The sequence below is a fragment of the Scyliorhinus torazame genome, chromosome 4 (assembly GCF_047496885.1).
Source record: "Scyliorhinus torazame isolate Kashiwa2021f chromosome 4, sScyTor2.1, whole genome shotgun sequence".
Classification (NCBI taxonomy): domain Eukaryota; kingdom Metazoa; phylum Chordata; class Chondrichthyes; order Carcharhiniformes; family Scyliorhinidae; genus Scyliorhinus; species Scyliorhinus torazame.
This window is the reverse complement of record NC_092710.1, coordinates 83171496-83192099: the sequence shown is the minus strand read 5'-3', so window position 1 is coordinate 83192099 and position 20604 is coordinate 83171496. Positions and strand designations below refer to the sequence as shown.

The 20604-nt window shown below is 53.8% G+C and overlaps 1 protein-coding gene across 3 annotated transcripts in view; it reads left to right on the top strand.

The window, feature by feature from the left end:
* Window positions 1-832: 832 nt before the first annotated feature.
* pex19 (peroxisomal biogenesis factor 19) overlaps window positions 833-20604 on the top strand; it is a 54112-nt gene continuing 34340 nt past the window's right edge. The window contains exons 1-4 of one of the 3 annotated variants that reach the window (XM_072498329.1): window positions 833-984; window positions 1762-1850; window positions 18664-18829; window positions 18993-19078. In XM_072498329.1, coding sequence (XP_072354430.1) covers window positions 927-984; window positions 1762-1850; window positions 18664-18829; window positions 18993-19078 — 399 coding nt within the window. In that variant the 5' untranslated portion in view covers window positions 833-926. Of the gene's footprint in view, window positions 985-1133; window positions 1159-1761; window positions 1851-18663; window positions 18830-18989; window positions 19079-20604 lie in introns of those variants that run through there. The other 2 variants (XM_072498328.1, XM_072498331.1) reach the window with 2 other exon arrangements.

Genomic DNA, 20604 nt, shown 5'->3' with positions numbered 1-20604 from the left:
AATGCTAGCCCAGCCACATCCCATGAAACACAGAAAATAGCAGCAGGAATAGGCCATTTGAGCCATTTCTGCCATTCATTATGATCATGGCTGAACATCCAACTCAGGAACCTGTTCCTGCTCTTTCCCCCCAATATACTTTGATTCTTTTATCCCTTGGAGCTATATCTAATCATGAGGGGCGTGGACAGAGTAGATGGGGAGAAACTGTTCTCCCTCGTAAAAGGATTGAGAATGAGAGTTTCCAGATTCAAAGTGCTTTGCGAAAGAAGCAAACGTGTGACGGAGTGGGTGGGTGGTGTTAGAGACCAGGACTGCCAGAGCTGCGGGCCAGGGCTCGTGGTGGTGCAACGAGAACAGGTAAGTGAATGTTAGAGCGGTCAGACCAGGGCAGGGCGAGGTGCCTGGGGTGAGGTGGGCGCATATGGGGAGAGGTCGGGCACTTCACCCACGCCAGGTTTAAATCTCCGCAATACAAAAAAGAAACAGCGCCTTGGGTTCGCACAACGCAGGACATTTAGTCACCTTATGTGGACTTGCCAACCAATCAGCAGCCTTTTCTCTGACAGCATTGATTCTGAAATTTGGTATCCACAAGACAGAATTATTGAGCTAAATATCTCCTCTTTCAGCAACTATTTCAGTGCTGCACTATCAGGCATATGCATAAATGACTATATTATGACATAAGTGACCATATTAAGTTAATTATTCCTACAATTTGAGGCCATTTGAATTAATGATAAGGGGCCTTTAAGAGGGGAGCGGAAGAGCGGCGATGACCTTTGATCCCGCCCAAGATGGCGGCGGCCGTCGGTGGCAGGAAATCGGAGCGGAAGTGCAGGCTGCAGTGGACCGGAAGTGGGCTTCCGTGATGAGGTTTCAGGGAGGACCGAGTGGACGCAGTGACGTCGCGAGGGAGGAAGATGGCGGCGGCGGGAGGAGGGGACGAGGAGGATGAGGAACTGAGGAAGCTGCTGGAGAGTAAGATCAGGCAGGGGAGCCGGCCCCTGAGCTCCATTACAGCCCAGAGAAACCTCAGATTTCCTCTGCACCAGGCAGGGGGTCAAAGGGCAGAGGTCCAAGGGGAACAGAGTGATTGGCCAATGTGGATTGGTCAATGTGGGGCTGGGCTTTGGGATTGGTCAATGAAGATTGGTTAGTGACAATTAAACAATGCAGATTGGCTGGTGCAATTGGTCAATGTGGGTTCAATGTGAGAACTGTCGATCAGGGCAGATTGGTGGAATCAGGGGTTGCGGATCGTGGATTGATAGGGTCGGGGGAGAAAGAGAGATGGGGTCGGGGGGGGAAAGAGAGATGGGGTCGGGGGGGGGAAAGAGAGATGGGGTCGGGGGGGGGAAAGAGAGATGGGGTCGGGGGGGGAAAGAGAGATGGGGTCGGGGGGGGAAAGAGAGATGGTGTCGGGGGGGGGGGGGAGAGAGATGGGGTCGGGGTGGGGGAGAGATGGGGTCGGGGGGGGGGGAGAGATGGAGCAGGGGGGAAGAGAGTTGGGGCGGGGGGAGAGAGATGGGTGTTCGGGGGGTGGGAGAGATAGGGTCGGGGGGGCAGAGAGATGGGGCCGGGGGGGTGGGGGGGAGAGATGAGGTTGGCGGGATGGGGATGTGGGGCAAGCAGTGAGTGTTGATGGAGAAGGGGTTTTAAATGAGGGGAAGAAGGTTTACGGACCCCGTGGGAGAGGGAAGGGTGCTGAGACATTAGCATCATGGGTGCCAACTCTCCATCTCACTTCCCTTGTAGGTGCTCTTAATGATTTTGACAAAACAAAACCAACATCGCAGCCGCCAAAGACAACGGAATCGGAGAAAACCCCCCGAAAAACTTGCACAGTGAGTGGCCCATCGTAACAATTACTGTACCTGTCCTGGGAGAGTTTAGTGGGGACAGTGTAGAAGGAGCTTTACTCTGTATCGACCCCCGTGCTGTACCTGTCCTGGGAGTGTTTGATGGGGACAGTGTAGAGGGAGCTTTACTCTGTATCTAACCCCGTGCTGTACCTGTCCTGGGAGTGTTTGCTGGGGACAGTGTAAAGGGAGCATTACTCTGTATCTTACCCCATGCTGTACCTGTCCTGGGAGTGTTTGATGGGGACAGTGTAGAGAGAACTTTACTCTGTATCTAACCCCGTGCTGTACCTGTCCTGGGAGTGTTTGATGGGGACAGCGTAGAGGGAGCTTTACTCTGTATCTAACCCCGTGCTGTACCTGTCCAGGGAGTGTTTGATGGGGACAGTGTAGAGGGAGTTTTACTCTGAATCCAACCCCGTGCCGTACCTGTCCATTGAGCGTTTGATCGGGACAGTGTAGAGGGAGCTTTACTTTGTTTTTGTGAGGGCCACGAAGAATCCTGCACGAGTTTGTAGAACAGAAAGAAAACTTTATTTACAATAACATATGTCTATACACAACAGCAGCAGGAACTCCCTTTCTGCTCACACATCTCTAGCTGGTTCCATACTGGCCAGCTTTATTTATGCAGGGACCTGCTAATGATTTCTCCTCCCCCCCCCCCCCCCTTCATTGGGGAAGCTTATACTCCCTAAGGATTGTGGCATTGCCATTAGTCCCCAGCCAGCGGTAAGCAGGCATGTTATAACATCCGCCCCCACCCCCCCCCCCCCCCCCCCCCCCCCCCCCACCCCCAAAATCCAAGGAATCCACCGAAGATCCTGGCGAAGGAGGGCGCGGACTCATTTTATCGCAGGCCGGACACCATTTGCACGAGGTGCTGGATCGGGGACGGAGAACCACCCTCCCGTGATGAACGGCATAACGGTTGTACATCCACGGCCCGTGGGACCGAGGACTCCCCTTCTGAGGCGTCCTGTGTCTCCATTTCGGAGTCGGAGTCCGCTGCCTCTGTCATCTTGGTGTCTCTATCTCCACGCAGTTCTGCAATGACCTGCGCAGGCTTTGAGTGCGGCACCAGAGGAAGATCGTGAGTAACACCCTCCACTGTCTCTGGTCTCTGCGGCTGTAGAAATTATCTCCGGGGGCGGGGAATCTTTGGAAGGGATAGCCTTCTGGACCGTACGTGGTCTACATGCTTGTGCTGGAGACGACCCCGGGCTTGCACTTGGTAAGAGATCGGGTCCGTTCGTCGAAAGATAATGGCAGGGACCCACTGGGCACCACCAGCAAAATTTTGAACGAACACAGGGTCACCGGGTGCAAGCTGCCGAATCGACCAATGCCGAGAAAGGCCATGTCCCTGCCGTTCTTGAGTGAGGCGTACTTTTGCACCAATATCCGGGAAAACCATGCTAAGACAGGTGCGAAGTCTCCGGCCCATTAGGAGTCCCCGCATGTGGAGTGGTCCTATATGAAAACTAAAAACGAGCCAGTATCGTGTCCATAGACCCGGAAGATTGCTTCTTTAGGCCCCGTTTGAATGTCTGCACTGCGCGCTCCGCCAACCCATTGGAAGCCGGGTGGTATAGAGCAGTGCGGATATGCGTATGCCGTTTATCTTCATGAACCTCGCAAACTCCTCTCCTTGTGAATGGAGTGCCATTGTCCGTGACAAGCATCTCGGGAAGGCCACGTGTACTGAAAGACAAACGCATCTTCTCGATCGTTGCGCAGGACATTGTGCCAACCATCTTATGCACCTCTAGCCATTTAGACTGGGCATCGATTAGTAGAAGGAACATGGATCCTTGAAAAGGGCCGGTGAAATGCGCATGCAAGCACGCCCAGTGATGCAGGGGCGCGGCCGGCGGAAGCTTCTGATGCTCCTGGCAAATGGAGCAGTTTTGGGCCACCTTCTCAATGTCGGTGTCAAGGCCTGGCCACCAGACATAACGCTGGGCCAACATTTTCATTTTGGTCACACCTGGATGCCCATTGTGCAAGTCTGTTAGTATCAGCTCCTGGCCTTTTTCCGGGACAATCACACGCGTCCCCCACAAGAGGATGCCGTCTTCCACGCTGAATTCTGACAGCTTGGAGGAAAATGCCCGCAACTCGCCTGGGAGCTGTCTATGCTGCCCACCATACAGGACTATGTGCCGAACCTTTGACAGGACTGGCTCCATCTGGGTCCACTCACGGATCTGTGATGCCGTGACAGGCAAGGTGTCCATAAAATTTAGGGTTGCAACCACCTCACCGGTCGTGGGGGTCGACATGGGGCCGGTCGATAAAGGCAATCGGCTCAGTGCGTCAGCATTTGCTATCTGCGTACCTGGTTTGTGCTCCAGAGAATACTCGTATGCAGCAAGCAACAAAGCCCAGCGCTGGATCCGTGCGGAAGCAATGGGCGGTATTGGCTTATCCTCTCTGAAAAGTCCCAGCAGAGGCTTATGATCAGTCACGATAGTGAAATGGCGGCCATACACGTACTGGTGGAAGCGTTTCACCGCAAAAACCACTGCCAGGCCCTCCTTCTCGATCTGCGCGTACTTTTTCTCCGCTGCAGTCAATGTGCGGGAGGCGAAAGCTATCGGTCGCTCGGCCCCGTTCTCCATCTTGTGGGACAGGACGGCCCCAATACCATATGGGGATGCATCACACGTGCTGAGCAAAGGCTTTCCAGGATCGTAGTGGGTTAGTAACCCCGACGACTACGGCAATTGCTTTTTTACCCGCCGGAAAGCGGTTTCTTGCGGCTGACCCCAAACCCAGGTATGATTCTTCTTTAGCAGAAGATGCAAAGGGGCCAGCGTAGTTGCCAGATTGGGGAGGAACTTCCCGTAATAATTTACGAGGCCGAGAAAAGAACGGAGATGTGAAGTGTCAGTCGGGGCGGGGGCCTGTTGAATTGCACGCACCTTCTCTGCGACGGGGTGCAAATCTTCGCGGTCCACCCGATAACCTAGGTAGGTAGATCACTTCCTTTGCCTGAAAGACGCACTTTGTACAACGTAAACTGACTCCAGCCTCTGAGAAGCGTCTCAGGGCAGCCTCCAAATTTTCCAAATGTTCCTGCTCCAACATCCCTGTAATCAAAACGTCATCTAAGTAGACAGCGACATGCGGTAAACCTCTCAAAATGCCCTCCATAACGCGTTGAAAAATAGCGCAGGCAGAGGATACTCCAAAGGGCAACTGTGTATATTCATACAGGCCCCTGTGTGTATTAATAGTTACATGTGGTCGGGAGGCAAGGTCCAGCTCCAACTGTAGGTAGGCGTGAGTCATATCTAATTTTGTGAACGATTGTCCACCTCAGTCGAGCCGGGAAGCCGTATTCACTGTAAGTTTTTGTCGCCGCACAAGCGAACTGTAGCATCTGGCTTCATTACGGGTACAATTGCCGCTGCCCAGTCAGCGAAACAGACAGGCCTGATAATACCCAAGGACTCCAAACGAGTGAGCTCCCGTTCTACCTTCTCGGACAAGGCGTAAGGCACCGGGCGCGCCCGGAAATAACGCGGCGTGGCTCCTGGTTCGACCTGGATACGGGCTACAGCCCCTTTTATCTTCCCCAAACCGGGCTGGAATACATCTGGGTACCGTCCTAGTACCTGTTTGAAGGATGTGCTGCCACAGCAGCCGCAAATGGCGCAACCAGTCCCGACCCAACAGGCTGGGCCCATGGCCGTGCACCACAATAGTGTGAAACGCCCCTCCTGGCGTCCATAAGCAACAGGAGTCATCGTAGTTCCTGCAATGTCCAATGGTTCCCCCGTGTAGGTGGCCAACTTGGCCTGTGTGTCAGTTAATGTAAGGGTCTGTATACCCTGCTTGATGCGGTCGAATGTCCTCTGGGCGATCACTGAGACCGCTGCGCCAGTGTCCAACTCCATCTCAAGAAGGTGGCCATTGACCCGTACTGTCACCTTAATGGGAGCCACACGGGGAGCTGCCACACAATGCAGCTGCAGACAGTCGTCCTCCGTCTCCACGGCCTTGGGAGTAGTCCCCGCAGGTTCATCCACATGGAAGGTACGGCCCCTGGGCTGGTCCCAGTTACGGCCCCTGGGCTGGTCCCAGTTTCGGTTGGAACGACGGCGCCTCTGGCGCCCCCAGGACCGGCGTCTGCGACGGGGTCAGTGCCTACAAGTCTGACACGGACATGGCTCCTCATCCATTGGTTCTGGAGAAGGCTCCCTTCGGGGAGGAATGTCCGACGGCCACTGGCGTCGGTCCGGTCGTTGCCTCGCCCAAGATCCGCAGGAGTGCGGGGGATGCTTTTGGACGGAAGGGGTTGCGCCCCAAGGCATGCACCTCCATTCCCTGTAGCTCCTGCACTCCCCGTTCTGCGCTCTCTCGGGACAATACTATCTGAATGGCCTGTTGAAAAGTCAATGTTGGCTCAGCTAACAACTTTCTTTGGGTGGCCGCGTTGTTTTTTAAAAAAAATATTTTTATTCTCCTTTTTCACTTTCTCCCACATTTACACCCATCAACAATAAACAATAATCAGCAAGATATGTCAATCCCCATAATAACAACGATCCCATCCGCCCACCAACCCCCAAACCTCAGCTCACATGTTTACATAAACAAATGACAAAAAGGAATCAGGAATCACCCATAGTCACCCTTAATATACACAGCCCCCCTCCCCAACTAATGTTCGATGTTATCCAGTTCTTGAAAGTGCATAATGAATAATGCCCATGAATTGTAGAACCCTCTGTCCTTCCCCTCAGTTCAAACTTAACCTTCTCAAGAGTCAAGAATTCCAACAGGGAACCCACGCCAGGGCGCTGGGTGGAGAGGCTGCTCTCCATCCCAACAGGATCCGCCTTCGGGCGATCAACAAGACGAAGGCTATGATATCTGCCTCCGCATCCGTTACACATCTTCTACTCCTTCAAAGAATCGGCTGATCCTCGCCCTCGTGAGGTGCGCTCTATATCCCACCTTCAGCTGTATCAGCCCCAACCTCACACATGAGGTGGAGGCATTCACTCTCTGGAGCACCTCACACCAGACCTCTATAACCTCTCCCAGCTCTTCCTCCCACTTTGCTTTGATCCCTTCCAGTGGTGCCTTATCCTCTCCCAGAATAGCTCCGTACACCACTGACACTGCCACCAGCAATGTGGAGGCCGGTTCCTCTGGGAAGCTCTGTATCTCCTACCTGGCAAAATCCTGAACCTGCATGTACCTAAACACTCCTCCCTGCCCCAGCCCATACTTCGCTTCCAGCTCCCTCAATCCTGCAAACCGACCCCGAAGAAACAAATCTTTTAGTGTCTTAATACCCCTCTCTTCCCATTTCCGAAAACTTTCATCCCACCTCCCTGGCTCAAATCTGTGGTTCCCCCGAATCGGCATTTCCCTTGACCCTAAAAGGGATGTAAAAGGGGAGGCGGAGTTGCGCTACTGGTTCGGGAGAATATCACAGCTGTACTGCGGGAGGACACCTCAGAGGGCAGTGAGGCTATATGGGAGGCCGGTTCCTCTGGGAAGCTCTGTATCTCCTACCTGGCAAAATCCTGAACCTGCATGTACCTAAACACTCCTCCCTGCCCCAGCCCATACTTCGCTTCCAGCTCCCTCAATCCTGCAAACCGACCCCGAAGAAACAAATCTTTTAGTGTCTTAATACCCCTCTCTTCCCATTTCCGAAAACTTTCATCCCACCTCCCTGGCTCAAATCTGTGGTTCCCCCGAATCGGCATTTCCCTTGACCCTAAAAGGGATGTAAAAGGGGAGGCGGAGTTGCGCTACTGGTTCGGGAGAATATCACAGCTGTACTGCGGGAGGACACCTCAGAGGGCAGTGAGGCTATATGGGTAGAGATCAGGAATAAGAAGGGTGCAGTCACAATGTTGGGGGTTTACTACAGGCCTCCCAACAGCCAGCGGGAGATAGAGGAGCAGATAGGTAGACAGACTTTGGAAAAGAGTAAAAACAACAGGGTTGTGGTGATGGGAGACTTCAACTTTCCCAATATTGACTGGGAGTCACTTAGTGCCAGGGGCTTAGACGGGGCGGAGTTTGTAAGGAGCATCCAGGAGGGCTTCTTAAAACAATATGTAGACAGTCCAACTAGGGAAGGGGCGGTACTGGACCTGGTATTGGGGAATGAGCCCGGGCAGGTGGTAGATGTTTCAGTAGGGGAGCATTTCGGTAACAGTGACCACAATTCAGTAAGTTTTAAAGTACTGGTGGACAAGGATAAGAGTGGTCCTAGGATGAATGTGCTAAATTGGGGGAAGGCTAATTATAACAATATTAGGCGGGAACTGAAGAACATAGACTGGGGGCGGATGTTTGAGGGCAAATCAACATCTGACATGTGGGAGGCTTTCAAGTGTCAGTTGAAAGGAATTCAGGACCGGCATGTTCCTGTGAGGAAGAAGGATAAATATGGCAATTTTCGGGAACCTTGGATAACGAGAGATATTGTAGGCCTCGTCAAAAAGAAAAAGGAGGCATTTGTCAGGGCTAAAAGGCTGGGAACAGACGAAGCCTGCGTGGAATATAAGGAAAGTAGGAAGGAACTTAAGCAAGGAGTCAGGAGGGCTAGAAGGGGTCATGAAAAGTCATTGGCAAATAAGGTTAAGGAAAATCCCAAGGCTTTTTACACGTACATAAAAAGCAAGAGGGTAGCCAGGGAAAGGGTTGGCCCACTGAAGGATAGGCAAGGGAATCTATGTGTGGAGCCAGAGGAAATGGGCGAGGTACTAAATGAATACTTTGCATCAGTATTCACCAAAGAGAAGAAATTGGTAGATGTTGAGTCTGGAGAAGGGTGTGTAGATAGCCTGGGTCACATTGAGATCCAAGAAGACGAGGTGTTGGGTGTCTTAAAAAATATTAAGGTCGATAAGTCCCCAGGGCCTGATGGGATCTACCCCAGAATACTGAAGGAGGCTGGAGAGGAAATTGCTGAGGCCTTGACAGAAATCTTTGGATCCTCACTGTCTTCAGGGAATGTCCCGGAGGACTGGAGAATAGCCAATGTTGTTCCTCTGTTTAAGAAGGGTAGCAAGGATAATCCAGGGAACTACAGGCCGGTGAGCCTTACTTCAGTGGTAGGGAAATTACTGGAGAGAATTCTTCGAGACAGGATCTACTCCCATTTGGAAGCAAATGGACGTATTAGTGAGAGGCAGCATGGTTTTGTGAAGGGGAGGTCGTGTCCCACTAACTTGATAGAGTTTTTCGAGGAGGTCACTAAGATGATTGATGCAGGTAGGGCAGTGGATGTTGTCTATATGGACTTCAGTAAGGCCTTTGACAAGGTCCCTCAAGGTAGACTAGTACAAAAGGTGAAGTCACACGGGATCAGGGGTGAGCTGGCAAGGTGGATACAGAACTGGCTAGGTCATAGAAGGCAGAGAGTAGCAATGGAAGGATGCTTTTCTAATTGGAGGGCTGTGACCAGTGGTGTTCCACAGGGATCAGTGCTGGGGCCTTTGCTGTTTGTAGTATATATAAATGATTTGGAGGAAAATGTAACTAGTAAGTTTGCAGACGACACAAAGGTTGGTGGAATTGCGGATAGCGATGAGGACTGTCAGGATACAGCAGGATTTAGATTGTTTGGAGACTTGGGCGGAGAGATGGCAGATGGAGTTTAATCCGGACAAATGTGAGGTAATGCATTTTGGAAGGTCTAATGCAGGTAGGGAATATACAGTGAATGGTAAAACCCTCAAGAGTATTGAAAGTCAAAGAGATCTAGAAGTACAGGTCCACAGGTCACTGAAAGGGGCAACACAGGTGGAGAAGGTAGTCAAGAAGGCATACGGCATGCTTGCCTTCATTGGCCGGGGCATTGAGTATAAGAATTGACAAGTCATGTTGCAGCTGTATAGAACCTTAGTTAGGCCACACTTGGAGTATAGTGTTCAATTCTGGTCTCCACACTACCAGAAGGATAGTGTTAAGAGAGGGCTTTAGAGAGGGTGCAGAAGAGATTTACCAGAATGTTGCCTGGTATGGAGGGCATTAGCTATGAGGAGCGGTTGAATAAACTCGGTTTGTTCTCACTGGAACGAAGGAGGTTGAGGGGCGACCTGATAGAGGTCTACAAAATTATGAGGGGCATAGACAGAGTGGATAGTCAGAGGCTTTTCCCTGGGGTAGAGGGGTCAATTACTAGGGGACATAGGTTTAAGGTGAGAGGGGCAAGGTTTAGAGTAGATGTACGAGGCAAGTTTTTTACGCAGAGGGTAGTGGGTGCCTGGAACTCGCTACCGGAGGAGGTGGTGGAAGCAGGGACGATAGTGACATTTAAGGGGCATCTTGACAAATACATGAATAGGATGGGAATAGAGGGATACGGACCCAAGAAGTGTAGAAGATTGTAGTTTAGTCGGGCAGCATGGTCGGCACGGGCTTGGAGGGCCGAAGGGCCTGTTCCTGTGCTGCACATTTCTTTGTTCTTTGTTCCTACCCCCAACCCGAAGTGTTGGCGAAACTGCCTCCAGATTTTCAAGGAAGCTATTATTACCAGACTCCCTGAGTATTTCCCCGGAGCTATTGGGAGTGGCGCTGTTGCTAGTGCCTTCAGCCCCGACCCCCTGCACAGACTCCTCCATTCTGACCCACTGGGAATCAACCTCTCTGACCCAGCTCCGCACCTTCTCCACATTCGCCGCCCAGTAATAGTACAACAGGTTCGGGAGACCCAAACCCCCTGCCTGCCTTCCCCTCTGTAGCAGCACCTTTCTCACTCTGGCCACCTTCCCTCCCCATATGAATGAGGTAATCCTTTTCTCAATCTCCCTGAAAAAAGACTTTGGCAAGAAAATTGGTAGGCATTGAAAAATAAACAGAAATCGCGGCAACACATTCATTTTAACCGCCTGTACCCGACCCGCCAGTGACAGAGGGAGACCAGCCCACCTTGCCAGATCGGCTTTCACTCTCCCCACCAAACTAGTGATGTTGTACCTGCGAAGCCTCCCCCACTCCCGGGCAACCTGCACCCCCAGATACCTAAAATGAGTCCCTGCCTTACGGAACGGCAGCCCCCCCACCCCTGCCCCTACCCCCGGCCGAGACACCACAAAATACTCACTCTTGTCCCGGTTCAGCTTGTAGGTTCAGCTTCGCTGGGTCCCCATCTTCTGCATACCTCCTATCTACCTCCAACATCTCATCTATTGCCCTCTGCCGCTCCAGGAAAGACCCAAATACCCGCAGTAGCTCCAATATTCCTCCTATCGAGGCATTCGGTTCCGAGACATACAGCAGCAAGTCGTCGGCATATAAGGACACCCTATGTTCTATCCCCCGCCGCCGCCCCCCCCCCCCGCACTGTTCCTTTCCATACTCCCGACCTTCTCAATGCAATGGCCAACGGCTCAATCGCAAGTGCAAACAGCAGGGGGGACATGGGACATCCCTGTCTCGTCCCACGGTGGAGAGAAAAGTATCTCGAACTGATATTGTTTGTGCGGACACTCGCCTTCGGCTCCTTGTATAATAGCTTTACCCAGTTCACAAATCTTGGTCCAATCCCAAACCGCTCCAGCACTGCCATCAGGTAGCCCCATTCTACCCGATCACACGCCTTCTGCACGTCCAATGCCACAACCACCTCTGTTTCCTTCCCTTCCGCTGGTGCCATAACGACATTCAAAACCCTCCTAATGTTCGAAAACAGCTGCCTCCCTTTCACGAACTCCGTCTGATCCTCCCCTATCATAGAATGGAGGTGTTGACCTTGGGTAGGGTGCTCTTTCCAAGAGCCGGTGCAGACTCGATGGGCCGAATGGCCTCCTGCACTGTAAATTCTATGATAATCACCTTCGGGAGGCACTCCTCCAGCCTACCCGCCAGTACCTTCGCCAACACTTTTGCGTCCACATTCAGAAGTGATATGGGTCGATATGACCCACACTCCGTCGGATCCTTATCTTTTTTTAGCAACAGTGAAATCGATGCCTGCCCCAAGGTTTGCGGCAACGCCCCCTACCCTATCGTCTCCTCAAACATCTCCACCATCAGGGGTGCCAACCTATCCTTGAATTTTTTATAATATTCCACCGGAAACCCATCCGGCCCTGCCACCTTCCCCGACTGCATCCTCCCAATCGCATCCTTTATCTCCTGCTCACTATTGATCCTTCTAATGTAGCCCTGTCCCCCTCCCCTAGCCTCGGGTACTCCAACCCATCTAGAAATTCCTGCATCTCACGGTCTCCCCCCGGTGGCTCTGACCTGTACAACCTCTCATAAAACTCCTCAAAAACCTTGTTAATCAGCACTGGAGCCACCACCAACTTCCCTGCCCTATCCTTCACCTGAAGAATTTCCCTTGCCGCTGCCTCCCTCCGGAGCTGACCTGCTAACATACGGGTGTTCTTATCTCCATGTTCATAAACTGCACCCCTTGCTCGTCTCAGTTGGCGCACCGCCTTCCTGGTGGACAGTCGGTCGAAGCTCGTCTGTAGTTCCTTCCTCTTTTCCAGCTTCGCCGGGTCCCCATCTTCTGCATACCTCCTATCTACCTCCAACATATTGTCTATTACCCTCTGCCGCTCCAACCTCTCCTCTTTGTCCACCCTGGCCTTAAACAAAATTACCTCACCCCTCACCACCGCCTTTAGAGCCTCCCAGACGACTGCCTTCGACACCTCACCCGTACAATTGAAACCTACATACTCCTTAATTACCTTTTCAGTTTGGTTCCCCAAAAGCCCCACATCCAGTTTCCACCCTGTTCTCTGCGCTGCCCCCTTCTCCAGTACCATATCCACCCAATGTGGAGCGTGGTCTGACACTGCAATTGCAGAGTATTCCAACCCCTTAACTCCAGCCAGCAAAGCCTTCCCCACCACAGAAAAGTCTATCCGTGAGTATACCTTATGGACCGCTGAGAAAACGAGTACTCCCGTTCCCTTGGGTGCAGGAACCTCCAAGGGTTCACCCCTCCCATTTCCACCATTAGCCCAGCCAGCGCCTTCGCCCCCCCCCCCCCCCTTGATGGGACCAGCGAGCGCGGCCGTGATCTGTCCAACCTTGGCTCCTGCACCAAGTTCCAGTCCCACCCCCACAATCAGCTCATGCATGTCCAAATCGGGGATAGCCCCAAACACCTTCCTCGCGAATCCCACATCGTCCCAATTGGGACCGTATACACTTGACAGCGCCACTAATCTCCCCTCCAGTGCCCCTGTCACAATCACATATCTAACCCCCTGACCTGCCACCACCTTCTCCGTCTGGAAGCGTACCCTTTTGCTGACCAACACCGCTACCCCTCGAGCCCTTCCATCAAATCAGGAGTGAAACACTTGGCTAACCCAGCCCTTTTTAAGTAAGTCTCACCTGGTTCTTCACCCTCACGTGAGTCTCCTGCAGCATTGCTACATCGGCTTTCAAACTTTTAAGATGTGCAAGCACCCTTGACCGGACCTCCTAGCCCTCTCACGTTCCACATGACTGTCCTTACTGGGGGTCTCTCACCCCCCCCCCCCCCCCAACATCCGCAGTCCTCCTCTCACCTCACCCCCCTTCACTAGCTGACTTTAGATAGCTAGCGCGGGTGGCTCCCCCGCCAAGACCTCTCACCCCCTTCCACCCAGTCCCAGAGAAAGAAACACCAAAACAAACCCAACAATCCAACCCCTACAATTCACTAACATAACATTTAACCGTCGCAATACAGAACGCCATTAACATGAACTCTGTAACAATGCAAAGAGAAGTAAATTGCAATACAAATCAGTAAAAAGAAAGTTGTAACATTTATACATTTTCCAGCTGCCCAAACACAGTCCACAGTTTCTCTTCCAGTTCCGCTCTTCACGTCTGTCCCGAGCCTTCTGCCCTCACGAACGCCTCAGCCGCCTCCGCTGTCTCAAAATAAAAGTCTTTGGCGTTATGTGTTACTCTCAACTTCGGTGGGTACTCCACACCAAATGGCACCCCCTTCTTGTGCAGTGCCACCTTCACTCGCCCAAATGCCGCTCGTCTTTTTGCCAACTCCACCGTCAAGTCCTGGTAGATCCGAACCGCAGTACCATCCCACAGCACCTCACGCTCCTGCTTCGCCCAGCTTAATACCTTCTCCTTCATGCAAAACGTATGGAAGCAGATAATTACTGCCCTTGGCGGCTCGTTCAATTTGGGTTTCGGCCTTAATGACCGATGAGCTCGGTCTAGTTCGTACAGGGTGGGGTTCTCACCCTCCCCCATCAGCTCCGCCAACTTCTTAGCGAAGTATTGCGTTGGCCTTGGGCCCTCTGTCCCTTCGGGCAAGCCCATAATTCTCAAATTGTGCTGCCTTGAGCGTTTTTCCAAGTCTTCCAGCTTTGCTCGGAGCCCTCTGTTAACCTCCACCACCCTCCGCAGCTCGTCCTCCATCGAGGTGACCTGGTCGCTGTGTCGTGTCACGGCCTCCTCCACCTCCTTCATCTTCTCGCCCTGCTCTCTCACCTCGGCCGATGCCTTTGCCACCTCCACCCAGATCGGGCCGATTGCCTCCTCCACCAATGACCTCAACACGATCGCCGTCTCTTTCCTCAGGACCTCCATGTGCCTCACCAAACGTTTTTCCATTATTAATACCGCAAACCAAACAGTCGCGTAACATTTCTGACAATTTCTCACCATAGTCACAGTACTCCGCAATCCTGCGTAGCCTGGATAGAAACTCTGCAACGGGTTCTCCTGGGGTCCTCTCAGCGGTATTAAACCGGTAACGCTGGACTATCGTGGACGGGGTTGGGTTAAAATGTTGTCCCACTAAGTTCACAAGTTCATCAAACATCTTGGTGTCCGGCACAGCTGGGTATGTAAAGCTCCTAATCACCCCAACGTATGCAGGCCGCAGGCGGTGAGCAAAATGACCAACTGTCACTCGTTTTCGATGATGTTGTTTCCCCAGTCAAAGACATCCAAACGTCCATACAGAGGCATGGTGTAACAGAACAAAAACTTCCAACCTGTATCCAACAAAAATCCAGGGAGGTGGCTTCAGCAGCATAGACAGCTACCCACTTTAACCCTCGTCGCCAACTTTATTTACAACAACATAGAGACAACAGCAGCAGCAGGGGCTGGTTTAGCACAGGGCTAAATAGCTGACTTTTAAAGCAGTTCGAGGCAGGCCAGCAGCACGGTTCAATTCCCGTACCAGCCTCCCCGAACAGGCGCCGGAATGTGGCGACTAGCGGCTTTTCACAGTAACTTCATTTGAAGCCTACTTTTGACAATAAGCAATTTTCATTTTTTTTTTCAACACCCTTGCTGCTCACTCCTCTCCACAGCTGGTTACATACTGGCCAGCGTTATTTATGCAGGGATTTTGCTATTGATTTCTCTGCCCCGCCCCGCATTGGGGAAGCTCATACTCCCTAAGGATTGTGGGATTGCCATTAGTCCCCAGCCAGTGGTAAGCAGGCAGGTTGTGACATTTGTATCTAATCCCGTGCTGTACCTGTCCTTGGGAGTGTTTGATGGGGCCAGTGTAGAGGGAGCTTTACTCTGTATCTAACCCCGTGCTGTACCTGTGCTGGGAGTGTTTGATGGGGACAGTTTGGAGGGAGCTTTACTCTGTATCTAACCCCGTGCTGTACCTGTCCAGGGAGTGTTTGATGGGGACAGTGTAGAGGGTCTTTACTCTGTATCTAACCCTGCGTTGTACCTGTCCAGGGAGTGTTTGATGGGGACAGTGTATCATCATAGAATTCATAGAATTTACAGTGCAGAAGGAGGCCTTTCGGCCCATCAAGTCTGCACCAGCTCTTGGAAAGAGCACCCTACCCAAGGTGAACACCTCCACCCTATCCTCATAACCCAGTAACCCCACCCAACACTAAGGGCAATTTGGGACACAAAGGGCAATTTATCATGGCCAATCCTCCTAACCTGCACATCTTTGGACTGTGGGAGGAAACCGGAGCACCCAGAGGAAACCCACGCACACACGGGGAGGATGTGCAGACTCCGAACAGTCTGTGGCCCAAGCTGGAATCGAACCTGGGACCCTGGAGCTGTGAGGCAATTGTGCTATCCACAATGCTACCGTGCTGCCCACTAAGTTCACAAGTTCATCAAACATCTTGGTGTCCGGCGCAGCTGGGTATGTAGAGGGAGCTTTACGCTGTATCTAGCTCCGTGTTGTACCTGTCCTGGGGGTGTTTGATGGGGACAGTGTAGAGGGAGATTTACTCTGTATCTAACGCCGTGCTGTACCTGTCCTGGGAGTGTTTGATGGGGACAGTGTAGAGGGAGCTTTACTCTGTATCTAACCCTGTGCTGTACCTGTCCTGGGAGTTGTTCATGGGGATAGTGTAGAGGGAGGATTACTCTGAATCTATCCCCGTGCTGTACCTGTCCTGGGAGTGATTGATGGGGACAGTGTAGAGGGAGCTTTACTCTGTATCTAACCCCATGCTGTACCTGTCCTGGGAGTGTTTGATGGGGACAGTGTAGAGGGAGCTTTACTCTGTATCTAACCCTGTGCTGTACCTGTCCTGGGAGTGTTTGATGGGGACAGTGTAGAGGGAGATTTACTCTGTATCTAACCCTGTGCTGTACCTGTCCTGGGAGTGTTTGATGGGGACAGTGTAGAGGGAGATTTACTCTGTATCTAACCCCGTGCTGCACCTGTCCTGGGAGTGTTTGATGGGGACAGTGTAGAGGGAGCTTTACTCTGTATCTAACCCCGTGCTGTACCTGTCCTGGGAGTGTTTGATGGGGACAATGTAGAGGGAGATTTACTCTGTATCTAACACCGTGCTGTACCTGTCCTGTGAGTGTTTGATGGGGACAGTGTAGAGGGAGCTTTACTCTGGATCTAACCCCGTGCTGTACCTGTACTGGGAGTATTTGATGGGGACAGTGTAGAGGGAGCTTTACTCTGTATCTAACCCCGTGCTGTACCTGTCCTGGGAGTGTTTGATGGGTACAGTGTAGAGGGAGCTTTACTCTGTATCTAACCCCGTGCTGTACCTGTCCTGGGAGTTTTTAATGGGGACAGTGTAGAGGGAGCTTTACTCTGTATCTAACCCCGTGCTGTACCTGTCCTGGGAGTGTTTGATGGGGACAGTATAGCGGGAGCTTTGCTCTGTATCTAACCTCGTGCTGTACCTGTCCTGGGAGTGTTTGATGGGGACAGTGTAGAGGGAGCTTTACTCTGTATCTAACCCTGTGCTGTACCTGTCCTGGGAGTGTTTGATGGGGACAGTGTAGAGGGAGATTTACTCTGTATCTAACCCAGTGCTGTACCTGTCCTGGGAGTGTTTGATGGGGACAGTGTAGAGGGAGATTAACTCTGTATCTAACCCCGTGCTGCACCTGTCCTGGGAGTGTTTGATGGGGACAGTGTAGAGGGAGCTTTACTCTGTATCTAACCCCGTGCTGTACCTGTCCTGGGAGTGTTTGATGGGGACAATGTAGAGGGAGATTTACTCTGTATCTAACACCGTGCTGTACCTGTCCTGTGAGTGTTTGATGGGGACAGTGTAGAGGGAGCTTTACTCTGGATCTAACCCCGTGCTGTACCTGTACTGGGAGTATTTGATGGAGACATTGTAGAGGGAGCTTTACTCTGTATCGAACCCCATGCTGTACCTGTCCTGGGAGTGTTTGATGGGTACAGTGTAGAGGGAGCTTTACTCTGTATCTAACCCCGTGCTGTACCTGTCCTGGGAGTTTTTAATGGGGACAGTGTAGAGGGAGCTTTACTCTGTATCTAACCCCGTGCTGTACCTGTCCTGGGAGTGTTTGATGGGGACAATGTAGAGGGAGATTTACTCTGTATCTAACACCGTGCTGTACCTGTCCTGTGAGTGTTTGATGGGGACAGTGTAGAGGGAGCTTTACTCTGGATCTAACCCCGTGCTGTACCTGTACTGGGAGTATTTGATGGAGACATTGTAGAGGGAGCTTTACTCTGTATCGAACCCCATGCTGTACCTGTCCTGGGAGTGTTTGATGGGTACAGTGTAGAGGGAGCTTTACTCTGTATCTAACCCCGTGCTGTACCTGTCCTGGGAGTTTTTAATGGGGACAGTGTAGAGGGAGCTTTACTCTGTATCTAACCCCGTGCTGTACCTGTCCTGGGAGTGTTTGATGGGGACAGTATAGCGGGAGCTTTACTCTGAATCTAACCTCGTGCTGTACCTGTCCTGGGAGTGTTTGATGGGGACAGTGTAGAGGGAGCTTTACTCTGTATCTAAGCCCGTGCTGTACCTGTCCTGGGAGTGTTTGATGGGGACAGTGTAGAGGGAACTTTACTCTGTATCTAACCCCGTGCTGTACCTGTCCTGGGAGTGTTTGATGGGGACAGTGTAGAGGGAGCTTTACTCTGTATCTAAGCCCGTGCTGTACCTGTCCTGGGAGTGTTTGATGGGGACAGTGTAGAGGGAGCTTTACTCTGTATCTAACCCTGTGCTGTACCTGTCCTGGGAGTTGTTCATGGGGACAGTGTAGAGGGAGCTTTACTCTGTATCTAAGCCCGTGCTGTACCTGTCCTGGGAGTGTTTGATGGGGACAGTGTAGAGGGAGCTTTACTCTGTATCTAAGCCCGTGCTGTACCTGTCCTGGGAGTGTTTGATGGGGACAGTGTAGAGGGAACTTTACTCTGTATCTAAGCCCGTGCATTACCTGTCCTGGGAGTGTTTGATGGGGACAGTGTAGAGGGAACTCTACTCTGTATCTAACCCCGTGCTGTACCTGTCCTGGGAGTGTTTGATGGGGACAGTGTAGAGGGAGCTTTACTCTGTATCTAACCCTGTGCAACACATTTTTTGACAGTTCCTCCTCCCCTAACTTTCAGGAACCTCTCTTTGCTGCCCAAGACCGATTTTTTCATGAGCTTTTTGACAGCGAGCTTGCAGCAGAGGCGACCAAGGAGTTTGACAAAGCCATGCAGGAGCTCGCTGAGCAGGAGCCACAGCTGGTAGAGCAATTCCACAAACTGTCCGAGATAGCGGGCAAGGTCGGTGAGTACAATTGGGGGGTTTCTGGGGGTGGATGTGGGGAGCAGTGAGAACTGACCTGTGGGTGGGACGGGGTGGGGGGAAAGGGGGGTGGGGCGGGTTGTGGGGGAGGAGGGAGTGAATGGTATGTGACTGACCACTCTCTGCCGTCTGCACTCCCCAGCAGGAAGTGATCCGGCCTCGAAGCAGGAGTTTACATCCTGCTTGGAGCAGACACTCTCGGGCCTGGCGAAGAACGCAAGTGACCTTCAGGTAATGTGGGGGTAGTGGTTCCAGAGCTTGGAAAACTCTCTCTGCCTAACCACACTCTTCACGATCATCTCTATCCCTCCCACCTCCCACCCCTTCCCTCCACCTCCCCTCTCGCCCCCCCCCCCCTGTCTTTCCACCTCCCTCCTCCCCGTCTCCCTCCCCCCGCCTCTCGCATTCCCTCCCGCCTCCCTCCCTCCCCGCCTCCCTCCCCCCCCACCTCTCGCCTTCCCCCCCCCCCCCGTCTTTCCACCTCCCTCCCTCCCGTCTCCCTCCCTCCCCGTCTCCCTCCCCCCCCACCTCTCGCCCTCCCTCCCCCGTCTCCCTCACTCCCCCCGTCTCCCTCCCTCCTCCCCGTCTCCCTCCCTCCTACCCGTCTCCCTCCCTCCTCCCCGTCTCCCTCCCTCCTTCCCGTCTCCCTCCCCGTCTCCCTCCCTCCTCCCGTCTCCCTCCCCCGTCTCCCTCCCCGTCTCCCTCCCTCCCCGTCTCCCTCCCCCGCCTCTCGCCCTCTCTCCCCCGTCTCCCTCCCTCCCCCGTCTCTCTCCCTCCCCCGTCTCTCTCCCTCCCCCGCCTCTCTCCCTCCCCGCCTCTCTCCCTCCCCGTCTCTCTCCCTCCCCGTCTCTCTCCCTCCCCGTCTCTCTCCCTCCCCCGTCTCTCTCCCTCCCCCGCCTCTCTCCCTCCCCGCCTCTCTCCCTCCCCCGCCTCTCTCCCTCCCCCGCCTCTCTCCCTCCCCCGCCTCTCTCCCTCCCCCGCCTCTCTCCCTCCCCCGCCTCTCTCCCTCCCCCGCCTCTCTCCCTCCCCCGCCTCTCTCCCTCCCCCGCCTCTCTCCCTCCCCCGCCTCTCTCCCTCCCCCGTCTCTCTCCCTCCCCCGCCTCTCTCCCTCACCCGTCTCTCTCCCTCCCCCGCCTCTCTCCCTCCCCCGCCTCTCTCTCTCCCCGCCTCTCTCCCTCCCCCGCCTCTCTCCCTCCCCCGTCTCTCTCCCTCCCCCTCGTCTCCCTCCCTCCCCCGTCTCCCTCCCTCCCCCGTCTCCCTCCCTCCCCCGTCTCCCTCCCTCCCCCGTCTCCCTCCCTCCCCCGTCTCCCTCCCTCCCCCGTCTCCCTCCCTCCCCCGTCTCCCTCCATCCCCCGTCTCCCTCCCTCCCCCGTCTCCCTCCCTCCCCCGTCTCCCTGCCTCCCCCGTCTCTCCCCCCTCCCGGTCTCCCCCTCTCCCCCCTCCCCCTCCCCCTCCCCCTCCCCCGTCTCGCCCCCTCCCCCGTCTCGCCCCCTCCCCCGTCTCGCCCCCTCCCCCGTTTCGCCCCCTCCCCCGTCTCGCCCCCTCTCCCGTCTCGCCCCCTCCCCCGTCTCGCCCCCTCCCCGTCTCGCCCCCTCCCCCGTCTCGCCCCCTCCCCCGTCTCGCCCCCTCCCCCGTCTCGCCCCCTCCCCCGTCTCGCACCCTCCCCCGTCTCGCCCCCTCCCCCGTCTCGCCCCCTCCCCCGCCTCGCCCCCTCCCCGCCTCGCCCCCTCCCCCGCCTCGCCCCCTCCCCCGCCTCG